General features: G+C 32.0%; 4 protein-coding genes across 6 annotated transcripts; all 4 read left to right on the forward strand.

Moving 5' to 3' along the window:
* The first annotated feature begins 887 nt into the window (after nt 1–887).
* LOC105786255 (tetraketide alpha-pyrone reductase 2) lies at nt 888–7,023 on the forward strand. Its single transcript, XM_012612615.2, has 6 exons — nt 888–1,062; nt 1,169–1,341; nt 5,201–5,395; nt 5,494–5,656; nt 6,400–6,589; nt 6,741–7,023. Exons 1-6 carry the CDS (start codon nt 954–956, stop codon nt 6,880–6,882), a joined length of 972 nt encoding a protein of 323 aa, XP_012468069.1. The 5' UTR covers nt 888–953; the 3' UTR covers nt 6,883–7,023.
* Nucleotides 7,024–10,012: 2,989 nt separating this feature from the next.
* Nucleotides 10,013–12,242, forward strand: LOC105786256 (uncharacterized). The gene is made up of 8 exons (XM_012612616.2): nt 10,013–10,272; nt 10,479–10,622; nt 10,725–10,840; nt 10,970–11,061; nt 11,214–11,235; nt 11,330–11,398; nt 11,706–11,774; nt 11,865–12,242. The coding sequence occupies exons 1-8, from the start codon at nt 10,059–10,061 to the stop codon at nt 11,943–11,945; spliced, it is 807 nt and encodes a 268-aa protein (XP_012468070.1). The 5' UTR covers nt 10,013–10,058; the 3' UTR covers nt 11,946–12,242.
* Nucleotides 12,243–13,537: 1,295 nt separating this feature from the next.
* Nucleotides 13,538–14,948, forward strand: LOC105786257 (60S ribosomal protein L21-1). The gene is made up of 2 exons (XM_012612617.2): nt 13,538–13,858; nt 14,488–14,948. The coding sequence occupies exons 1-2, from the start codon at nt 13,622–13,624 to the stop codon at nt 14,743–14,745; spliced, it is 495 nt and encodes a 164-aa protein (XP_012468071.1). The 5' UTR covers nt 13,538–13,621; the 3' UTR covers nt 14,746–14,948.
* Nucleotides 14,949–16,359: 1,411 nt separating this feature from the next.
* LOC105786258 (carbon catabolite repressor protein 4 homolog 1) lies at nt 16,360–23,010 on the forward strand. Of its 3 annotated transcripts, XM_052635071.1 has the most exons (13): nt 16,375–16,492; nt 16,764–17,148; nt 18,487–19,240; nt 19,660–19,746; nt 19,831–19,914; nt 19,991–20,077; nt 20,170–20,256; nt 21,410–21,463; nt 21,557–21,648; nt 21,834–21,948; nt 22,131–22,275; nt 22,367–22,521; nt 22,653–23,010. In XM_052635071.1, the coding sequence occupies exons 2-12, from the start codon at nt 16,991–16,993 to the stop codon at nt 22,510–22,512; spliced, it is 1,809 nt and encodes a 602-aa protein (XP_052491031.1). In that variant the 5' UTR covers nt 16,375–16,492; nt 16,764–16,990; the 3' UTR covers nt 22,513–22,521; nt 22,653–23,010. The 3 variants fall into 3 exon arrangements, with proteins under 3 accessions (XP_012468072.1, XP_012468073.1, XP_052491031.1); XM_012612618.2 differs by having other exon boundaries at nt 16,360–17,148; XM_012612619.2 differs by lacking the exons at nt 22,367–22,521; nt 22,653–23,010 and having other exon boundaries at nt 16,360–17,148; nt 21,817–21,948.
* The last annotated feature ends 257 nt before the right edge of the window (nt 23,011–23,267 follow it).

The following is a 23,267-nucleotide window of genomic DNA, read 5'->3' on the forward strand; positions in this document are numbered from 1 at the left end:
GTATGTAGAAAGCAATATATGGTATAGAAGGATGAATCATGTTCATTTTGGTGTACCTTTGCCTTGTTTTGACAGGTGAAGGGGATCTGGTCTTGGAACCAAGGGCGGTGTTGGGGGATGGGGGCTGGTAAGGGGCCGAACCTATTAAAATGAAAAAATTCCTCTTTAACCCTTTATAATTTATAAAACTTTAATTTAGTATATAAAAAATTACAATTTAACCCCCAAAATGATAGAAATTTGATTTAGTCATTTAAAATTTATAAGGATATAAGCTATAAAATTGGTAAAATTAATTTTGCTATCGTAAAAATATACAATTTAATTTTGGTCTCCTAAATTTTTTAATTTTCCCTCACTTCAAAATGGATCCCGTAATCTAATTTTATATTATCTATTTTTTATATTTTTAAGATATTTTTAGACAAAAGATAACATAATCTATATATATATATATATATATATATAATAAGGAAAATATTTGATGCACTCTCTATGCATAAGTTTCATGCATCATCGGTGAATAATAACATAATATCTCATCACTAAATAAAACAAAAATAGTAACAAACTTATAAATAAATACTAATAATTTTATTTAAATATAATTAAATAATAATTAATTATAAATAAATGTTAAAACTTTAAATCTTCAAAATCAAGATCTTAAATCCGAAAATTATTAATATTTATTTATAATAGTTGTAAATAAACAAGTCCTCTATAATAATGATTTCTCGTATTATTATTCACTAATAGTGTATGAAACTTATACACTGATTCCATAAAATATTAAACACTAACAACCAATCAAGTTTATTAACTTATTTTAAATTTCACTATAATGCATAGAATAATATCCTATTTATAAATAGAGAGTGGTTAGGGATCTTAGAAATAAGACGCTGATAAACACACGCACACAAAAAGAGAGGAAATTAGAGGAGAGGGAGATGGCGCTGGAGTACTGTGTAACAGGCGGAACCGGATTCATTGCTGCTTATTTGATTAAGTCCTTGCTGGAGAAAGGTTGCTTTGTGCGCACAACCGTGCGAGATCCAGGTCTCATGTTTTGCTTGCTTTTTTTTTTTCTTTTTTTTTCTATTCTAAAACATTTTTCTAAGGAATATATCAAAATCTTAACATTATATAAGGTTATTATGAGCAGAGAATGTGGAAAAGGTTAGTTTTCTGAAGGAGTTGAGTGGAGCAAAAGAGAGGTTGAAGATTATGAAAGCTGATTTAATGGAGGAAGGAAGCTTTGACGAAGCTATTGATGGCGTTGACGGTGTTTTCCACACCGCTTGCCCGGTTCTTGTTCCTTATGACGATAACGTTCAGGTTCTGCTAATGCTTCTTTTTTTTTCTTTTTTCTTTTTTAAGAAAGTAAAGTTTCTCTTCTGTTCATTAGGTTTTTTTTTTCCAATTTTTTTTAGTTCCAATCATATCTATTTTTTTTACACAATATTGAAATTACTCATAATTCTTTCCCGCCCATAAAGCACTCAAACCCACATAATATTGCATTAATAATAATACGCATACCAATCAATTAATATTCAATTTATTTTTGTTGAACTTTTCACTTCAGCTGATTGATTATAGAATATATGAATACATGAATAATAAATATAGAAAAAATAATTATATTATCATATAGAATATATTATATGAGGTATAAAAAATTTGTATAAATATATAGAACCCAAAACATAATTATAACATAAAAGTAGTGCAAATATTACTATTACAGTTTTATCTGCTCTAAATTAGTTAATTAATTAATCAGAATTGCGGCACTAGCATGTGCAACATTTGAGCAATCCTATGGTCTTGATTTTGATAGTCAACTTTATATATATATCACATGGTTCTGAGTGAAAAAAAAACTTACATATATTATGAAAATTTTATATAAAAATTAAATATGAGTTTAATTGAAATAATAAAAGTAAAGTTTTATATTTATAATTATTTGTGTTTAAATTTTATTATGGGTAGTTTTTCTTGTAGATAATTGTTGAATATAAAAATAAAAAATACCCTCGTAAGTATATTTATACGTAAAAAGATAAATACTTTAATAATTAGATTAATATGTAATTTATCTCATGAACTTATTTTCCGTCATTTAAGTTGGAAACTTTGCATTAACATTGTTAGTTTATGTTGATGTGACATTGATGATTTATCTCATGGTGACACGTGATAACCTCTTAATATGACATGTGATGAACATAAATTAAATTTTTTAAAAATATAAATTAATTTTAAAATGTATAATGTTTTAGACAAGTTTATATACCAAATAGGTATTTTTAGACAAGTTCAAGGGACAAATTACATATTAATCCTTAGAAAATTAATGCTATTAATAAATTGAGGTTATGCGTGTGTCTGATTTTAAGTTCAAATATCAACTAAGTATTTTTAAACAAATTTAGGAGCAAACAATATATTAACCCTTAATAATTTTTAAATATAAATAAAAATATAGTTTTGATATCCGGATTTTATGCAAAGTTGGTCTAATTGATTTGTCTCTGTATCCCAGTATTTTAAATTACTTGAGTGCTTCTTTATTTCCACCAATATATATATATCGCTTCCACCATGAAAGCTTACTTTTCTTGGGACCTAATTGCCATCATCAGCTCAATTCCAAAATTTGGCGCAGGTCACATTCTCTAAGCAACTTTGATCATTCTTTTTCATTATTAAAACTATTTATTGTTATTATATATCGCCCAAAATCAAATATCTATCTATATATATATATATATATATGGAGGAAATTTTTAAGAGTCAGAATTAAATTGTATACTTTTATGATAATAAGAGTGTAATTTTATTTTTAATAGTTTATATCTTTATAATCTTTAAATGATTAAATCAATTTATTATTATTTTTGAAAGCTAAAATATACTTTTATCATTACTAATTTAAAATTTTATAAATTAAAAGAGATTTAAATGAAAATTTCTCCAATTTCAAGATGGGAAAACTCTTTTAAATTAAGAATGAAATCGAATTAAGTTATAATTTTATAAGAATGTTTTTGTATTTTATATAATAAATTAATAAATTAGTAATTAGTAATCAAACAACTTTACTAATATAATTAAAATTAATTAATTTTTATATAAATTTTAATAAATATATTTATTACATATATTTTTATCCACGTTACAAGCATGTGATAAATAAATCTAAAGCTCTATTTGTTTCACTGAAAATGACTTTTGGAAATTATTTTTTCATTTTCCTGTGCTTGTTTAGTAGAAAACAACGAAAAATGACTTACAGCTCAATAGAAAAGAAGTCTTTTTTCCTGTCAAATGACTTCATTTTTGAAAAGCGTAAGTCAGTTTCTGGAAAAGAGCTCATCTATAAGTAATTTTATTTTTATATAAATAACTTAAATCAAACTTAATGTTATTATATTTGATAATACAATTTATTTTTAAAAAAATATTTAAAATATAATATAAAATATTATAATTTTCAATATTATTAAACATATATATAAATATTTATATTTAATCATATAATAAATTATTAATATAAATAATATAATTTATTATTTTAATAAATTATTTAATATTTCAATTTTATTTTAATAATAATTTTTAAAAATAATATTTTCACATATTATTGAAAATATTCAATATTAATATTTTAATAATAAATATTTATTACAATTATAAATATATTAATAATAAATGTTTTGTAGTATAAAGGTTAAATATGTCATAAGTCAATATACTCTTCACAAATTAAGAATTTAGTCCTTGCACTTTTATTTTCGTGAATCTAGTCCCTCTACTTTTTAGATTTGAAAATCAAGTCCAATTGTTAATATTGTTAAATTTTTCGTCAATTTTGTTGATGTCACATTTTTAATAAAGAATATTCACTTGGTAGTCATGTAACTAAAAATGACAATTGTAATGAACTGAATTTAATAAAATATTTTTAATTTATGCAAAATAATGTAAAATATAAATTTATAGATATAAAATAAACTCAATTAAACAATGATAAGATAAGAAAATCTCACATGTATGCTTGTTTCATTGAAAACAGTTTTATAAAATATTTTCAGAAAATTTGCCAAACAATACAAATTCATCTAAACACATTAGTTGGCTGAAAACAGAAACTCCAATGGTGAAAAAGGTGAATCTAGAATAAGAGAAAAGTAAAAGTTATGGGAGAGATTGAAAAAAGTTGAAATAAAAAAAAGGTTAAGTACTTGAGCTTTTAATTGCATTAATTAATCCAGCTTCTAATTGCATTGAAAATGTTTTTTTGAACGTTGGAAAATTTTAATTAGCATTAACAATCGTTGGACAGGTTTTTTTTAGCGTTTTTCTAGTTTTTATTAATGTATTAACGCCATTAATTAATCTAATTAAAATCTTTTAATGATTTTTAATTAAATTAATTAATCCAGCTTTAATTGCATTGGAAATGTTTTTTTTAACGTTGGAAACTTTTAATTAGCATTAACACTAATTGGAAAGGTTTAATTAGCATTAACAATAATTGGAAAGTTTTTTTAACTTTTTCATTAACAGATTTTAATTGCATTAATTAATAGTGTTAATGTTAATTAATCCAGCTATTTAATCGTTTTCTTATTATTTCAATTTTCTTCAATTTCCCCCGTAATTTTTACTTTTCTTAGAAGTATTTCGGTTTTTTTTCTCTCATTCTAAATTTATCTTTCTCACTATCGGAGTTTCTGTTTTTAGCCAAGTATATATCAATTTTTTCTTCTTCTTTGTCATCATGCTTCTTCACTTAATGACGGTATCATTCAAATCTTTTGACAAAAAAAACTCGCTGGCATCTAGGGGGCTGGCAAGGGCCCCGACCCCCATAAAATGGAAAATTACTATTTAGACTCTTTAAAATATTTTAAAATTTTAAATTAGTAAAGATAAAATTTCACATTGCCTTCCTAAAATTATAAAAATTTGATTTAATTTTTTAAAAATTATAAAGATATAGGCTATAAAAAATTAAAATTTCATTCGATCCCCTAAGAAATTGTTCTGGCTTCACCCCGTATATAGATCATAAATGGAAATTTCAAATTACTAGAATTTTAATTCTAATTTTGCAATAAGAAACTATGGGTTTTTTTTTTTTGCAAGAACGAGATTATGAAATTTTCGTTTCCTTGTATCGTAGGCAACTTTGATTGATCCATGCATAAAGGGCACCTTGAATGTGCTGAGATCCTGTTCAAAAGCCAGCAGCGTGAAAAGGGTTGTTCTCACCTCTTCTTGCTCTTCAATACGCTACCGTTTTGATGTCCAGAACCAGCAAATTTCTTCTCTTAACGAATCACATTGGAGTGATCCAAACTATTGCAAACGCTACAATGTAAAAAACATGCAGGATGACTGCAACATTTTTCTTCCGTCTATTAGTTTGTTTACATGAATTTTCTTTTCCCTGAAAACCTTGGTTTCCCCATGCAGCTGTTTTATGCGTATGCAAAGACAATAGGTGAACAAGAAGCATGGAGAGTAGCAAAGGAAAGTGGGATGGATTTGGTGGTTGTCAACCCATCTTTCGTGGTTGGTCCTTTGCTTGCGCCGCAACCGACCAGTACTTTGTTGCTGATACTCTCCATTGTTAAAGGTCAGATATTTCTTTTGCCAGTCAGGATGAGGTAGAAGAAGGTAGAAACGTAGAGATGGCCGAATGGATCCCCTTTTCCCTTGTGCTCTCATGCTTATATAGTGGATCATTTTTATCTCATAGTGCCACGTGACGGGTTGTATTGGCAGATTAGAAGTTAGGGGTTAGAGGTCAGTGACCAAACATTCACTGCCAACATAGGTTGTTTGGCGTTGTGGTATGTCCCATGTGTCTTAGGTTATCTTATTCTAACGTCGCAGTCTCGTGCGGTACTAACTAATGAGTGTGCTTGCTCATCGTATAAGCCGTTACAAAGAGTTGTCATGGAGAGTTTTTGAGGGGTTCACACAAATGGTCCTATTGGGGTATAAAAAAAAGTATTTTAGTATTCTAAGGAAACATTATAACAAAAGGATGATGGATGGAATTATAAAGTAACGAGAAAATAATGATAAACGTAGAGAGGATTAGAATCCTTGAATCAACAAGTGTTGGATATAGTGGTAGTACACATTGTACTTTCAATGGAAGAATGCAGGTTCAAACATTGGAGATAATATTGTTGGGAGGTGCAACCACAAACTTCGAGCATGAATTGTCTTAACTTAAGCATACGTATATTGTGGATATGTTTTAAGTATAGTGCTAAAATATTGATGCAATGTTTCTTTCCTGATTGCTGTAAGTGCCATGGCTAGTCTTCATTCCCTAAAGAAATAAATTCTCATGGACATCCTTACCAGGTATGAAAGGTGAATACCCAAACACCACAGTAGGGTTTGTGCACATAGATGACGTGATTGCAGCTCACATTTTGGCTATGGAGGAAAGCAAAGCATCAGGCAGGTTGGTATGTTCTGGCCCGGTAGCTCATTGGGAACAGATCATTGAGATGCTGAGAGCTAAATGTCCTTCTTATCCTTTTGAAAGCAAGTGAGTCACAAACCATTTCGAAATGTCTCATATGTTTAATGTTTCCCTTTTATCCATCTAGTATCACTTATCAAGTATCATCGGGAAACATTGCAACATGCTATGAAGCAGAAACTAGTAATTGACTTTATCAACTAAATCGGCACTGTAGGTGTAGCAGTCAAGAAGGAGACAACAATGCACATAGCATGGACACGAGTAAGATTCAACAGTTGGGATTCCCGGAATTCAAATCACTTCCTCAAATGTTTGATGATTGTATTAAGAGTTTTCATGACCAAGGATTTCTGTGAAGTTCACTTGTTTTGTGCAAATGGGTTCATATGTAAGAGCATTAGCACTATTTAACGATATCCTTATTTCTATGAACCCCTGCTCTAGCAAAAGTATATGATACGTTTCTAAATCAGTAATAATTATAGTTGATCGGTCAAGATTTTTTTTTAATTAATTTGGTCTGCTCAAAAAGCCTATTTCACAATTCAAAAAGTACTAAAATATTAAAAATAATATTTTTAATTGTTATTTTATATATTTTATAATTAAATTTAAATAATAAATTTTTATTATTTAAATTAAGTTTAGACTAAAACGGGTTAGTCCAAAGTGCAAAAATTTTTATCCAAATTTAACTCAAATTAAGTTGGGTAAGTTACCTGGTCCCTAAATAAGTCTAATAATAATATGATTAGTTAGACTAATGATATCGATGTATCTGGGATAGTGAACTCGGTTAGTAACGAGAGAAGAAGAGAAGCGGAAGTTACCTTGACGGGTGGCAAATGTGAGTTATGAACTTCTCGAACCACTCTAGGTCCTCCAAGGTCCTTAGGAAGGCAACTCAACTCCCGAGGTTTGTTGCAGCTAGTCGGGTGGAGGCCCCAAAGGGCCAATATGTTAGGCATCAAGAGAGGCTATGGAGAAACCCTAATCAAGGCCTCAATAAAAAGCATTTTTAGTGGAAAAGTAATAGTCAATAAAATTTAGTCGCTAAAAATTATAGTGATGATTTTTTTTTGAAAGGTAAATTCATTAATTCATTCAAAGAATGGAACCATACAATTCAGATAAAAAAATAGTAAATATTCATCGTAAATGATGAATGACAAGTTCTATCAACACAACAATACAAAGGCTTTAACCTCAATATCAATAAAATATTATGATACATTAACAGTTGGTTTTATGACAACTCAAGCACGACATATCTAGAATGATTGCAAGCACTTAATACGTATGGTAAGGAAATTAACCCCGAATAGTCCAAAGCAGAGAGCAAAAATCGACAAAAGAATTGAATATTCACCAAATTAGAGAGGACGACAACAAAATCATCCCTAAAATTACTTGTAAAACTAATATTACGTGCATAAATAAGACTAAAAACGCGCTACAAGAGCAGAAAAAACTTCTAAAACTAAAGACTTATTAAACAATTGGAAAACAAACAATAAAAACATATCAAACTTAAGACAATACGGGTTCAAATCGACATGTGAAATCATTTATTATTCTAAAATACTTTCAAAACAGAAATAGATTAAGAAGTTGACGAAGAGCCACCCACTTTTTAAAAAAACTACTGGCAGTCGGTAGAGTTTTAGCGAATGACAGGCACCATCAGCTGTCCATTACAACTTGTGAAAACAAAGATACCCACAAAATAGATCTGTAAACTGAAAAGAGAGAAAACACGTGTAATAAATCAGAAGAAAAAAGAAAAAATAGTTGATGGAAGAGGAAAAAAGCTGGCGATAACCAACTTGAAAATTGACACCGCCACTGATTTAGTGATCAAATTTTAATTCGTTACTCCTTGTCACAAATAATTCCGCCACTATTAGTGTCAATTATTAAAAAAATTCACAACTGTTCAAATTTCTAACATTATAATTGTTAGCAACTACTATAAAAAAATAAACATAATATCTTTATCTATTATCACCAATTTGTTTGACACTAAAATTAAAATTTGTGGCAAAAAAATCCAGTTTCAAAAAATCCATTTGCATTAGTTTGCTGCAAAATAAAGAAAAATATATCTTTTTCAATTTTAAAATTCTTTTAAAATAAACATCAAATTCATAAAATCTGTATAAGGTTAGTTTTTCATTTAAAGTAAGATTAAATTGATAAATTGTATAAATTTTGAGCCTTTAATCTAATATATATATATATTTAAAGTTACAATTAAGGAAAGCATTCCAATGTGACACAATTAAGAAATTGCTATTTGGCAACTTAATTATTTGCTAATTAGAAAACTTACACCATCCTTCCATCAATGATTTAAAGAGGAAGTGATCAAAATATTCCATGTTGATAATGTTAGTGATGAACTTTTTTTTAATTTGATGACCAAAACAGAAATATGTTAATAGTTGAGTAATCAATTATGTAGTTTATCCAATTGTTTTTTGCCTTTTTAAGGTTAAAATATGTTATTAGTCCTTATAGTTATCTAGAATTTGAGATTTAATCCTCTACTTTAAAATTAAAATTCAATCCTCCTATATTTCAGTTTAAAAATATTGTAGTCTAATTATTGTCGTCGTTGGTAATTTCGATCAAACTTTGTCAACTAAACATGCTTATTTTTATTAATAATATGCTACGTCTTATGAAGGCAGACTAATCAACATGTCAAAATGACAAAATTTGATAAAAAATGCTAATAGTATTAATGATCGGATTGATATTTTTAAATTAGAAAAGTAATAGTATCTGATTTTAAATTTATACATAAATTACACCCAAAGCTACTAAACTATTAGTAACTTTACATTTTGGTCACTCAACTTCAGAAAGTTATAGAATTGTCAATGAACTATTTGAAAGTTTTCATTTAAGTCACTGAACTATTCAAAAGTTTTATTCAAGTCATTGGACTGTCAAGTTCTTTTTTTAAGTCTGGCTAGTGAGCTCCAAGTAACAATTCAACGATCTATACGATGTATCAATTAATACTTGTCAATGAGTAGAAAAACATATCTTAGATCCAAGTCGATCCGACGATCAGTGTCAGAAATTGGAGAAAAAAATGTTTGGATTTTGGTTCATAGATTCGTAACATTCAAAGTTACTTAATAAAAAAAATTGAATTGTAGAAGAGAAGGGGAATGAGAGTTTGCGATTGGTGCAGACGATGCGGACAGAAAAGGCCATGTAACACCGATTTTAACAACCCAGCGACTTAAAAACTTTCAAATAATTAAGTGATCATTTTGTAACATTTTGAAGTTGAGTAGCCAAAATGTAAACTTAATAATAGTTTAGTGACATTGGGTGCAGTTTATCCTTAATTTTTTAAGAACATGGACTAAATCACATATCTTGTCAAAGTACAAGGACTAACAACATATTTTGACCTTTCTTTTAATTTCCAAACCCTAAACCCTATGCCAAAATTAAAGAACTTGAAAGAACTGAAAGCTTAGACAGAGACGGAAAACAGAGAGGAGGGTCAACAATGGCTTTATATCTTAGACGAGCAATCAAATTAACAAACACAATAAGAACAACCACCCTACTACTTAGAAGCTCAAATACCCAAACCCGCAACATCTCTCACTTTCTCCTTTCTCATAACCAATTAACTCCCCGTTCCCAAAACCTCACTCCTTTCTGCTCATTTGATTTTCATAGAGATTCTCGCCGTGGTTTCGCCAAAGGAAAAAAATCAAGTATTTTTTCTACCTCCGTCCTTCTGATTTTCTGCTGAGATTTCGTTGTTTTCTTTCATCTTTTCGTGGATTGTGTTAATGGGTTGCTTGTTGTTTTGCTAAAATGAGCTTATATATATATATATTAGAATGAATTGGATTCTTATGAAAACTAAAAGAAATGGGTTATTTCGTAGTGATTTTTCCTTAATTTTGCATTGTCACAGAGGATGATTCTGGTGGGAGTACAATGGAACTTGCTCCTGATATTGGGCCTTCTGTTAAAGCAAGTGCTGCATCACAGATGGATGCAGCAATAGTTGCCTTATCGCGGGAGCTAGCCAAATTGAGAACAGGAAGGGCATCTGCAGGTATTCACTATTCATCGACTTCATTTGCATTTTTTTTTTAAATTTCATTGTATTTGTAGTATAATGGTTTGAAGTTAAAACAATTTTGTTGTGTTTGTACAGGAATGCTTGATCATATTATCGTTGAAACTGATGGCGTAAAGATGCAACTGAACCATTTAGCTGTTGTTTCTGTTATTGATTCAAAAACCTTATCGGTGAATCCATATGATCCCAATGTAAGAGTCCCAAGTCTCTTCTATACCGCATTACAATAATTTGGGCTTAGGGTTTGAGGTTTAGGGTATGTCAAATTACAATAATGTACAATCCGCGTTAGAGAAAATGCTGATGGGTTTTTTTTGCAGACTCTCAAAGCATTAGAGGGTGCCATCATTTCATCTCCGTTAGGCTTAAATCCAAAGGTGGATGGTCAACGGTTGATCGCACCTATTCCACCGTAAGTGTTTATGCTGACTACTTTCCGTTTGGTTTTATCCGCAATGAGTGTTTCCTATGTTTTTTTTCATGCTTTGTTGTTATATATCCGTTGTCCATTTTGCTTTATGGTCCCTCAACTGATTTAGTCATTCTTTGTTTTGTCATGACCAGATTAACAAAAGAGCATATGCAGGTGAGTTTAGGATTTTCATGCCCTTTTTTTTTTCACTTATTTTGTACTTTCATCTATATGCTATTTGCTGCTAAGATATTCTTACATCTACCAGGCTATGTGCAAAGTTGTTGCCAAGTCTTCCGAAGATGTTAAACAAAGCATAAGAAGGGCTCGACAAAAGGTATTGAGTAATATCTCTGATTTTACTTTATCGGTAAATTTAATGCAAAGAAAGTAATTATGAGTTCTAACTAGTGGATGAAACTTTTAAAAATGAAATGTCCAGTTTTGAATGCGAAATCTCTTCTTATGGAAGAAGGTTCTCCTAGCTATGTTCTAGATGTTCGTAATATGGTGATTTTGCACGTATTGCCTGCACTACTTTTTAGTGGATGATCTTTTATAGCATGCTTAAAATATCGATTTTTATTTTATTTTTTAATGTTATACATGGCAAGTGCTAAGTAAATATTTTTCTTGCTTTACAGGCATTGGATACAATAAAGAAAGCGGGTTCTAGTTTTCCCAAGGATGAGGCTAAGAGATTTGAGAAAGAAGTGAGCTTGTTTCATTGCGGTTGAATAACGTGATTGAAGTTGTGGATTAATTAGACTGATCATCTACTGATGTTTGAAAATTGTCTCCAGATTGATGAGCTGACTAAAAAGTTCGTCAAGTCCGCCGATGAATTGTGCAAGGCAAAGGAGAAGGAGATTACTCAAGGCTGAGAAGCAATGTTGTGGTGCTCATACAATCCAACAAAATTTCTTTGCATTGAAAGCTTAGGTGCCTAGTTCAAACTAGTTTTCGACTTGATATATATGGTAACATTTACTGTCGACTTTGATTGATTCAATGGTGAAATTAAATTTTTATGCTTTTGCCATAAGGTTCAGCTGATGAGTTTTTGGGGCAAACATGAATGACTTTTCATGCACTCTTTCGTCCAAATTCATGGACCATATTGAATGTATTTTAAACATATAAATTTTAAAAAGATGCAATGAGTTACAACTTTTGAATCCCATGAATTATTATGTTTTTGTTTGTTTGGAAAGAATTAAAGAATATGATTTAGGGATTAATTTTGTTATACATGCACATGAATCTATGTAGTATAAAAGGGGAATTTACCTTGTGGTATGTATAATTTACAAGAATGTTAAATGTTTTGGTATATGAGATATTGATTGAGTAATTGACAAAAGGAGAATATGGTCATTGAGAATAGTTAAAGTATCGAACATGGTCATCGATGCCTTTGGGCATCGAATGTGATGCTTCTCACTTGGGATCACCGATGGACTAGGTAAGGGATGTTACAAGGTCTGTTGTTACCTGCTTGGACTGAGGAGATTAATGCATGCTTGTGATTGACACACTCGTATTCATGATTAGAATCAGAGAAATTGAGAGGTTGGACCCTAGTCGACCATACCAAATCGGCTCACAAATCAAGGTTTTTGGGTCAAGACGAGAGACTGGGATTAGTAATAACCAGTATACAATCAACTCATAGAGTTGAAGTGAACTAAATATTTTACTTGATTTGAACCATTCCAAATATTCCGGTATACAATCAATTGGTCGTTCTGATTTAAGGGTGGGGTTATAGGGAGAAATGGGCTTTGTATTAAAAAATATATATATTTTGTGCATCGTACTGTTAAAAGAAAACTAGTTTCATAAAATAAGTCAAATTGTGATTTAGTTCTTTTACTATGTTTAAATTTCAAATTTAGTCCCTGTATTTTAATTTAATTCATCGGCTCCAGCATGGATTTTTCTTAAAACACCCCTTTCAATACACAAAAAAAAGTTAAGAATTATGAGTTGCAAAGAATTCTTTTAAGAAAAATCTAAACATTTACTAATAATAATTAATTACACGTAATTTCAAATTTGAGAACTAAATTTTGTCTATATGAACTATATCTGAAATTTAAGCGTGATCAAAACCATAATTTCACCGAATCCCGTGTGTTTTGGCCTGTTGGTTAGGGCATTCACCTTCCCATGGCCTGAGTTCGAGTTGCTCTAGTTGGTTGTTATTAGGGTTTTACCCTCTTCTTGTAATTCACCAAAAAAAAAAAACCATAATATCACCTGTAAAGTATTCTCAACATTATGTTGGATATAATTTGAAATAAAAAAGGTTTATTTGGGCCTCGAATAAAAAAAATTGTTTGAACCAGACATCTTTTGAATCTTTGTTTAAACCGGTCCACATGCTGGACGGGCTTGGAAGTACACGAACCGGAAAAAGAAATGGAAACCCTAAAGAAAGTATAAGGATACGGCTATAAAAGCATCAGATTTAGGGTTTTTGGAGGTCTGCGAAGCTCATAGCCACTCTTTTCTTCAAGCGGGTGAGAGAGAAGAAGAAAATCCTAAGAGGCCAAAGATGCCAGCTGGTCACGGTCTACGTTCTCGAACAAGGGATTTGTTCGCCAGACCCTTTAGAAAGAAGGGTTACATTCCCTTGTCTACTTACCTCAGGACCTACAAGATCGGCGACTACGTCGACGTCAAGGTAAACGGTGCCGTTCACAAGGGTATGCCCCACAAGTTCTACCATGGTCGTACTGGTCGAGTTTGGAATGTCACAAAACGTGCCATCGGTGTCGAAGTCAACAAGCAGGTATAAAAATGGCTATTTCTTTCTTTTCATTAAGAAATGAAGGTCTTTTAGTTCTGGGTTTTTTGTTTAATGAGGTTTTGGTGAATGGTGTTCTTGGGTTTTCGATCTTCACTTTGCTTGATGTATTATTCGAGTTATTTTCTGTCTTGCTGAGAATCTCTGTTTTGTTTAATGTTTTCAAATGGAATCTAAGTCATGCTTCTGAAAATCCAATTAGATTTGTTTCTCAACTTGTATTATACTGTTTTGTTATATGTACTTGTGGCTTCCATTGTTAATATCTTACGTTCTTTTATTGTAAGGTTGGATTTGCTTGCTTATATGGTAGGAATCAGTATAATTGCACTGACCTATCTTATTGTAGCAGTATAGCATTTGTTTAAATTCAGGATATATCAGGGTAGCTGTCAGGCTAAAATAATCGAAATTCACTATTTCAATAAAGATTACTTGCAAATTTCCATGATTGTTTTAACGAATGGGCTTTGATATAACGCTTAGTGCCTATATTACCTGGACTCGGGGATGAGTGTTGAATATGGAATGCGTATGGCACGGATATATGAATGGTTTGTATGTTGTAGATTGGAAATTTATGTGCTTTGTATTGATATGTTTGTGGACTGCAGGTGGGAAACAGGATTATCAGGAAGAGGATTCATGTACGTGTTGAGCATGTACAGCCTTCGAGGTGCGCTGAGGAATTCAAGCTCAGGAAGGTGAAGAATGATCAACTCAAGGCAGAGGCTAAAGCAAAGGGTGAGGTCATTAGCACAAAGAGGCAGCCAGAAGGGCCTAGACCTGGTTTCATGGTGGATGGTGCTACACTTGAAACTGTTACACCCATCCCATACGATGTTGTTAATGATCTCAAGGGCGGTTACTAAATCTACTCTGTTTTTTGTTTGCGGTATTGTTTTGGTTTTCCTTTTTTTTTGGCAAAACATCAGTGGTGAACTGAATTAAACATTTGGAAGTGCTGTTTTCTTTAGTATATTTTGAAGAGGTACTGAATCTTCAGAGATTTTAATGTTATGATATCATTTTAGAGATTATGGATATGCCTATGATAAGGTGTAGTAATTGTTTATGCATTGTGTTTAGTATTGTCATTTTGTCATAGTCCAATTTAAAACCTTACAACTTTCATAATTTTTCATACAAATTATTGACACTAGTATATCACATAATTTATATTTTTTTGAACTTTAATATCATTATAGATTCTTATCATATTACCATGCTTAGAATTATCCATAGTTTCTCCTCAGCCTTTAAATAGGAGGATAATTAGCTTCGGCGCATTGGAACTTACGTCTTCTTGAGCTAAGACTCAATCGGCAATTCAGATTTATACTTCCTTCATTTTTCAGCTTTGTATATTCTACACTTTTTAAGCTAGATAGTTCATAACCATTACGTTACATTTGCATTTCAATACCTTTCTCAATATTATTTCAGCTCCTTAAAATACACACATTATTTGGTTTATGATATATACTTAACTTCTTTCATTCTTATTACTATTTCCATAAGAAAAATAAAATAAAATAAGAGATTGAAATTAATATTAAAATCAAGAATTTTATGGGTAAAATTATAGGTTTGGGGTTAACTTAATCATAAAAAACAGTTTAAGGGTTTGTTTAAATAAAGTATGTTAGTTTAAGGGCTTTTAAGTATATCAACCAAAATTATTTTTTAATCACTTTCTTTCATTTCTAGGACCAATGGAAGATCCAAATATCCATATGTAAATACATACTATATCCATGCCAGATAAAATGAGGTTTATTTCAATTCGGATTTAAAGCTTAAAATCCAGCTAAAATCAGCCCTGACTCAATTTACAAACTATTCAATTTAATCCCTTAATCAATCATAAATGTTTTAATTTGGCCGTAAAATCAATCTAAAATTGATATAATCCTAATATTTCGATTTGGTCCAAAATTCTATCTAAAACTCATTTTCGGTAAATTTGAAGGCTAAACACACTATAATTGGGATTTGATTTTGGTGATTTTTAAAGAATTAGGATCAAATTGATAGATTTTATAAATACTAAAGGGTTAAATTTGTTATTGTGATAATATCACGTTGGTTCACGGCATTCAAATTTTAATCAAATTATTTTTTAATAGAAATGCTAACTGAATTGTTAAAATTTTAATAGCACTAATGTTACAACCCACATAACAGTTTATGTGTACTTCATTCTCGACTTGTATAATTGTTTTAAATTTTTATAATTTTATTGAAATTTATAATAAATTTTATAAAATAGACGTGAGTTATGATGTGAATTTCGATAAAATGTTAATAATTTAGTGAAGTATTTCAACTAGAAAAAAAAGTAATTTAGTTGACAATTGAGGACCAAAGTGATTTAAAACAGAAATTAGAGCCAAAGTGAAAATAATAAAAGTTAGGGGTTAAATTGATGATTACTCCAAAAACTCTGTTTCTCTTTCTTAATATAAAGAGATCCGACTAGAAAGGGGAAGGAAAACCCAACCAAAGCCACCCTGCCCCTCCGCCACCACCACCACCACTCCCACCGCCGCAACCACCATTTTCAGCGCCCACCGAACCGTCGCTGCGGGTCCCCAAGTAAATCCGTACAATTTATATGTATATTTTTTTAACTGATTACCTCTACTAATTTTTATCCTGCAACATTTTTTATATAAATTTTCTCTTTACAAACATAGTCTTTCCTTTTTAACTTCCTGTGTAAAACCCTAATTATTATTATTAGATTGCCTCTTCCCCCTTTTCTTTCTTTCTCTCAAAAGTCCCAATTTTTTTTTGTTTATTCTTTTCAAAACCCTAAATTTTGTTTCAAGATCTGGTGTTAGCTTTCCTTGTTGTATTTTCGAGATTAAATTTAGAGGTTTTTTAGGGTTTGCTTTAATTGGAAAAGAGAGGGCGATTTTAGGTCAAGGCTGGCGGGTTTTTGGCTCAAGTAAATGGCGGATCCGCTTGGACTCTGCCCTGATAGGATTGCTAATCATTTCAAGGACATTTCTTGTTCTGCTGCTGCTTTTACTGTGGGATTGGATTTGATAGGTTTACAAAGAGGTGACCGTTGCGAACCGTGACAAACAAAGGAAGCCGGAGAAGTAAAGCATGCTGAGCGTGCTACGGGTGCACCTCCCTTCTGATATACCAATTGTTGGCTGCGAGCTCTCGCCTTACGTGCTCTTACGCCGACCAGACAAGACCTTTACTACTGATGATGTGCCTGAGTCCGCCCCTCTTGATGGTCACTTCTTGAGGTACAAGTGGTAAGTGTTTTTAAATCCATCAAAGTAATTTTTTTTTTTTTTGCTGTTTTTGTTGATTTCTTAGCTTATTTGATTTGCATTTTTAGTTAATATGTGAACTTTTGAAATTAATAGTTAAAGTTCTCTTTTTTTCTTTTGGCATTAATATTTAATTTTTTTGTGGTTTTTGTATTTCAATTACGTGTCGTGTTTGCCAATTGAATTTTGAGCTATTTTTTTTGGGTGTCATATTATTTTATTGTTCTTTTAGTAAATATGTGGATGCTTTCTGTTGGTTTTAAGTGTTTGCAGTAAGAAAAATTCTCAGGTTGTGTTTTATCAGATCATGGGTTTGGGTTAGTTTCTTGGGTGTGGTATTATTTGATTGTTTTTGTAAATAATTACACATACACATAAGGGGATGCGTGGAATTGAGTTTTATAAGTTCCTTCCGCCTTTTGCATTTTGAGTTATTGTCTTTTGTTATTACCCTATGTGCTAGGTTTATTATGTGATTGCTTTTGATTTATTGCCATCCGCTTTTTGTTACTCCATGTGCTAGGTTTATCATGTGATTGCTTTTGATGTGTTGCAATATGTCTTTTGTTACTCTTTGCGCTAGATTTATCATTATGTTTAATGATGTCATTTTTGCAATTTTTAGAAGGCCTAAGAAGTTTATTGATTCTGGTTATGCTGTTGAGTTTTCCAACATTTTGTTTGAGTTCACTTGGATTTAGTTTACACTGCTTCTTTAGTTGCAAGAGTCGAAGTGTTTTCAACTCTTTTTTGTTATTTGCTGACCTGACTCTATGAGTTAGGATGTTCCATCCTGCCACCTTGCATTATTGTTATTATTAGAGACTCATTAATAGGTGATAGAAAGTTGTAGTTGTTTCTATATCATTTCTTTTATTACAAAAGGACCTTAAAACTTTCTTCTTTGGTTTTGACATCAGTTAGTTTTTGCAATATAATAAAAGATGATTACTAAGTATGGAGCTGAATTGTTGGATTACTCAGTCCTTGAAGGGCATTTATATCTATTCATGTTAAAGAGAAAAATCTTTAACTGCTATGGGTTACTATCTCTGTGAAGGACTAATATATGCGTTGGATGCCTTACAGTTTTACTGAACTTTGAGATAGGAGATACCATGCATTGTTATTTTAGATTTCTCTGGATTTTCATATTGGAGAAGAGATATTTATCTGTATCATGTTCCTTAAGTTGATCTTTCATTAGATTGTGTTCTGTTTGTGGGCTTAGGTTGAAATTTATGTAGCATGTCGATAGTTTGAAAATTTATATATTATCTGTCTAATAGGTGTTGCTCTTTTCTTGGGGATGTTTTGCAGGTACCGCATACAAAGTGATAGGAAAGTTGCTGTCTGTAGTGTACATCCCTCTGAGCAAGCCACGCTGCAGTGCCTAGGTTGCGTGAAGGCAAAGATACCTGTTGCTAAAAGTTACCATTGTTCTCCAAAGTGCTTTTCAGATGCATGGCAGCATCATCGAGTCCTTCATGACCGTGCCGCAAGTGCTGTAAACGAAAATGGAAATGAAGAGGAAGAGATATTTGGCCGTTTCAATAGCACTGGGGCTGGAGTTATTAGTGCTAGTTTAACCGGTTCAGCATCAAGCACTAGCTTGATAAATGGTTCAACACCTCTGTATCCTACTGCAGTTACCCAAAGGAGTGGTGGTGAAACCTGGTTTGAAGTTGGACGCTCTAAAACATATACCCCAACTACAGATGATATCGGTCATGTTCTCAAGTTTGAGTGTGTTGTCATTGATGCAGAAACGAAACTACCTGTCGGACATCCCAATACTCTTTTGACATCTCGTGTTATTCCAGCACCTTCCCCTAGTCCTCGGCACTTGATCTCAGTAGGCGGAGCTGATATGATGGGACAACTAGATTCAGATGGTCGTCTTTCATCCTCTGGAACTTTTACTGTTCTCTCATACAACATTTTGTCCGACTCATATGCCAGCAGTGAGTTATACAGTTATTGCCCTTCGTGGGCTCTTTCTTGGCCATATCGCAGACAAAACCTGTTGCGGGAAATCGTTGGTTATCGTGCAGACATTGTTTGTCTTCAAGAGGTGATACTTCAGTATTGTTTGATGATAGTTTTATCAGAACTGTTTTGAACTGAAACACATCTTTGAAGTTTAGTGCTTGGCAAAAATTGTGTTTCATATTTACTATTAAATTTTGGGTGGAAACATCTAACATGGTGCAGTTTCATTGTCTTAATTTAGATGGTGTTTTATACTCAACTATAATCTTTTTGTTTAATTTTCCTTTTAGATGAAAAGTGTCTTTATATCTATTTTTGTTAACAAAGGATACAGTTTTTAGAAAAAAAACAAAGTGATTGTAGTTAAATGAGAAGGAATATTCTGGATGCCGGAATTTCTTATTGATAGATACACTCATATTTAGCAAGAAGTCATCTACAGTTCAGGCATCCAGGTGAATATAGAGTGTGCCTCAATATGAACTATTGTCATCTTTTCAGGTGCAATGTGACCATTTTGATGAATTTTTTGCTCCTGAGCTGGACAAACATGGATATCAAGCTTTATACAAGAGGAAGACAAATGAGGTTGCTTAAGAACTCCTTGATTCTCATCTCACTAATTTAGTGATATTACTCTTCTGTTTGTAGTTGATATCGTTTATGATGCAGGTTTACAGTGGAAATATCCATACAATTGACGGCTGTGCTACATTTTTCCGTAGAGATAGATTTTCCCATGTCAAAAAATATGAGGTTCGGAAGTATTTGTAATGTGGTACATGGGTTTTTACATGTGTTTTTGTGCTAAAGCAAGTGATGTCTTTTGCAGGTTGAATTTAATAAGGCTGCTCAATCCTTGACTGAGGTTGCAGTTCAAACTACTCAGAAGAAAGTTGCTTTAAATCGATTGGTTAAGGTAATAAATATCTATAGCTAACTTGGATATATCCATTCTCATATGTTGTATATTCCTCTAATGATATCTTGTAAATTCTTCTTTGTCTACAGGATAATGTTGCACTTATTGTGGTTTTAGAAGCAAAGTTTACTAATCAAGGAGCTGACAATCCTGGGAAGCGTCAGCTTCTTTGTGTGGTAAGAATTATTACTTTATTCTTCTATGCTAAATTTTCCTTGCTTTCTTCAGTACTGTCTGTACTGTGCATGATTTCACTTTCATGCCTTACTTATGATCAGAACATGATACCATATTGCTAATGGTGATTGTTATCTTGTTATCAGTTGTAGCGGGACATTGGCAAGTTGAACATGATTTAATCATGTTGCAGCTATTTTGCTAAGATAAAGGATGTTGGGGTTATTTAGCCTTGTACTTTTGAATCCATTTAGTTTCCTGGTTCCATCCTATATCATCTAAAAAGGATTTAATTAGCAAGTTTAGCACAGCCTGTTGCACATGTTGCAAGAGGAGCAGCATTTTCTGAGTCTAAGGTAGCCTGTCTGGTTTTATAGAACTGAAATTACCTAACTTGTTTCCATGTTATCCCGTCAATTGGTTTGATTAGCAGGTTAGTTCAACTTCATCACTTCATATAGACTGTATATAGGTGTAAATAATTCTGTGCACTGCAGCTGGTGGGCTGTGATGTCGAAAACAGTTGTAATGCACTGAAATTGGCTAATTAGTATCTATATTTGAATAATAGGATTTTTGATCTTTCACTTGATTGATATAATTGGCTTGTGCATAATAGTTACTCTAGCAATTAAATGTATCAGTATCCTATGAAACTTTGGCGGGCTGTGATGCCGAAAACAGTTGTAATGCACTGAAATTAGCTAATTAGTATCTATATTTGAATAATAGGATTTTTGATTTTTCACTTGATTGATATAATTGGCTTGTGCGTAATAGTTACTCTAGCAATTAAATGTATCAGTATCCTATGAAACTTTCCATACTTTATTGTTACTGAATCCGAACACAATTAGATTGATTCAACTATTGTAAGATCTTTTTTTCTCATATTTGGTTTGTATTTTGGTTCTTTTCGTCCTATCTTCATGCTCCTTTGAACTTTTATTTTTCTCAAACGTGGCATTGAAATGTTTTAATATATTAATCCCTTCTGGAAGTTGGGCTACTATTCTGTACATTCATGAAAGTAAACTCATCTAAGTTACTACATTTACTTGTTTATTTATATTTTTTTTGCAACCTTTTTATTTTTGTAATTTCCAACTGCATCATGTAACTGTTCCCACTGTTCCTGGTTTTGGAATACAGGCAAACACACATGTAAATGTTCAACAAGAGCTAAAGGATGTCAAAATCTGGCAGGTTCTGATTTTTCTTCATGTATATAATTATTTATGCATGCACGTTTCCATAATCCAAATAATTGCTCACTCTGTTTTTCTAATGTTAAATCAGGTGCATACTCTCTTAAAGGGGTTGGAAAAAATAGCTGCAAGTGCAGACATTCCAATGTTGGTGTGTGGGGATTTTAATTCTGTTCCTGGAAGGTAACTCTGCTATTCTTTACATTATAATAGATTATTTAGCACTTCAGATCAGTTACACAATGCTAGATCAGTAGATGTTTATTGCTTCAGAACAGTCGCAGAATGTTAGATTGTTTATTGCATCAAATCCATCTTATTCACATTAGACTTTTGCTGAGTTAAATGTAGTGTTGAATTTTGTCCAGTGCTCCCCATTCACTTCTTGCTATGGGAAAGGTGGATCCACTGCATCCGGATTTATTGGTCGATCCACTTGCAATTTTGCGTCCTCACAGCAAGTTGACTCATCAGTTGCCACTTGTAAACTTTCTTACATTAATGAACTGCTTTAAGCAGTCTCTTATGTTTTTACCCTATCATCCATTTAACAATGTTTTAATGGGGTTTTAAGAAAACAGTGGAGACATTCTTCAGTTGAAATGGGGCTGGGGTTCTATAGATAATTCAGGGGTTATGTTTGACTAAGGTTGGTTTTCAAACAGGTTAGTGCTTACTCAGCCTTCCTAAGAGGAATTGGTCTTGGTTCGGAACAACAAAGAAGAAGGATGGACCCAGCAACTAATGAACCTTTATTCACAAATTGCACAAGAGATTTTATCGGCACCCTAGATTACATATTTTACACCGGTAAGTTAATTCCTGAATGCCTTTCTTTTAGATGTTTGATGTTGCTGTTAGTAATTTCAGATGCTTATGAGTATTTGGCTTCTACTTTCAGCGGACTCTTTAACGGTGGAGTCATTATTGGAACTCTTGGATGAAGATAGCTTAAGGAAAGACACAGCCCTTCCTTCCCCGGAGTGGTCCTCTGATCATATAGCTTTGTTAGCTGAATTTCGATGTGTGCCGAAGACTAGACACTGACACTATTAGGTATGCTGTTACCACCCTTGATTTATTAAATGGGACACAACAATATGCAGCTGTGCCGGTCTCTATTCATGCCTTTCAACATCTCCTAAAGGATTTGTTTGCATAATAACAAGCTGCTGCATGTTGTTTAGGTCTCGGAGATGACCAAGAAAATGGCGGAGAGAAGCCGATGGATACACAGATAAGTTATATATATTTGTGTGAAACGGTAGTCATGCTCCCTGTGGTTTAAGGTATCTCTACAAGGGATCTCATTGATGTGATCATATGTTACATTACACCTTTGTTTCATAGAGAAAATCATTATGGCCCCTTTTTTTTCTCGTTTCTTTTTCTTTGTTTTTCCAATAGAAATGTCCACTCAGTGTCCTCTGTACTTTAAAGATCTCTGCAAAAGAAAAAAAAAAAAAGCAAGCTGTTCTCCATTCTTCTTAAGTTCCAATTTTCATTTTGGTCTCCAAGGAATAATATTCTTTATTTATTGCTTTATATGTTATCTTTTTTTTACATTATTTGTGAGAAAATTTGATGGAAAAGAGTTTCAGAAAATCTCCATATCAAGTTTCTTCTGGGAATGTTAATCCAAATACTGAGCTTATTTGCACAAGAATACCAAGAGGGACTACTTGAGGAACGGAAGACCACCCCACATAAGATCCTACTCCACTATCCTGGGTTTTTGCTCTTTTTTTCCCTTTCTGAAGTACAAAAAAAAAAAAGGGAAAGAAAGAACCGTTATTGGTTCT

The sequence above is a fragment of the Gossypium raimondii genome, chromosome 1, assembly GCF_025698545.1.
Source record: "Gossypium raimondii isolate GPD5lz chromosome 1, ASM2569854v1, whole genome shotgun sequence".
NCBI classification, from domain to species: domain Eukaryota; kingdom Viridiplantae; phylum Streptophyta; class Magnoliopsida; order Malvales; family Malvaceae; genus Gossypium; species Gossypium raimondii.

What these genes read in the sequence shown, in the direction of transcription:
- LOC105786255 (XM_012612615.2), top strand. Translation starts at nt 954, where the DNA reads ATGGCGCTGGAGTACTGTGTAACAGGCGGAACCGGATTCATTGCTGCT. An exon ending in CTTATGACGATAACGTTCAG is followed by an intron (nt 1,342 to 5,200) that starts GTTCTGCTAATG and finishes CTTGTATCGTAG; the next exon opens with GCAACTTTGATTGATCCATG. An exon ending in ACTATTGCAAACGCTACAAT is followed by an intron (nt 5,396 to 5,493) that starts GTAAAAAACATG and finishes TTCCCCATGCAG; the next exon opens with CTGTTTTATGCGTATGCAAA.
- LOC105786256 (XM_012612616.2), top strand. Translation starts at nt 10,059, where the DNA reads ATGGCTTTATATCTTAGACGAGCAATCAAATTAACAAACACAATAAGA. An exon ending in CGCCAAAGGAAAAAAATCAA is followed by an intron (nt 10,273 to 10,478) that starts GTATTTTTTCTA and finishes GCATTGTCACAG; the next exon opens with AGGATGATTCTGGTGGGAGT. An exon ending in TAAGAAGGGCTCGACAAAAG is followed by an intron (nt 11,399 to 11,705) that starts GTATTGAGTAAT and finishes CTTGCTTTACAG; the next exon opens with GCATTGGATACAATAAAGAA.
- LOC105786257 (XM_012612617.2), top strand. Translation starts at nt 13,622, where the DNA reads ATGCCAGCTGGTCACGGTCTACGTTCTCGAACAAGGGATTTGTTCGCC. An exon ending in GTGTCGAAGTCAACAAGCAG is followed by an intron (nt 13,859 to 14,487) that starts GTATAAAAATGG and finishes TGTGGACTGCAG; the next exon opens with GTGGGAAACAGGATTATCAG.
- LOC105786258 (XM_012612618.2), top strand. Translation starts at nt 16,991, where the DNA reads ATGCTGAGCGTGCTACGGGTGCACCTCCCTTCTGATATACCAATTGTT. An exon ending in ACATTGTTTGTCTTCAAGAG is followed by an intron (nt 19,241 to 19,659) that starts GTGATACTTCAG and finishes TCATCTTTTCAG; the next exon opens with GTGCAATGTGACCATTTTGA. An exon ending in AGATTACATATTTTACACCG is followed by an intron (nt 22,276 to 22,366) that starts GTAAGTTAATTC and finishes TTCTACTTTCAG; the next exon opens with CGGACTCTTTAACGGTGGAG.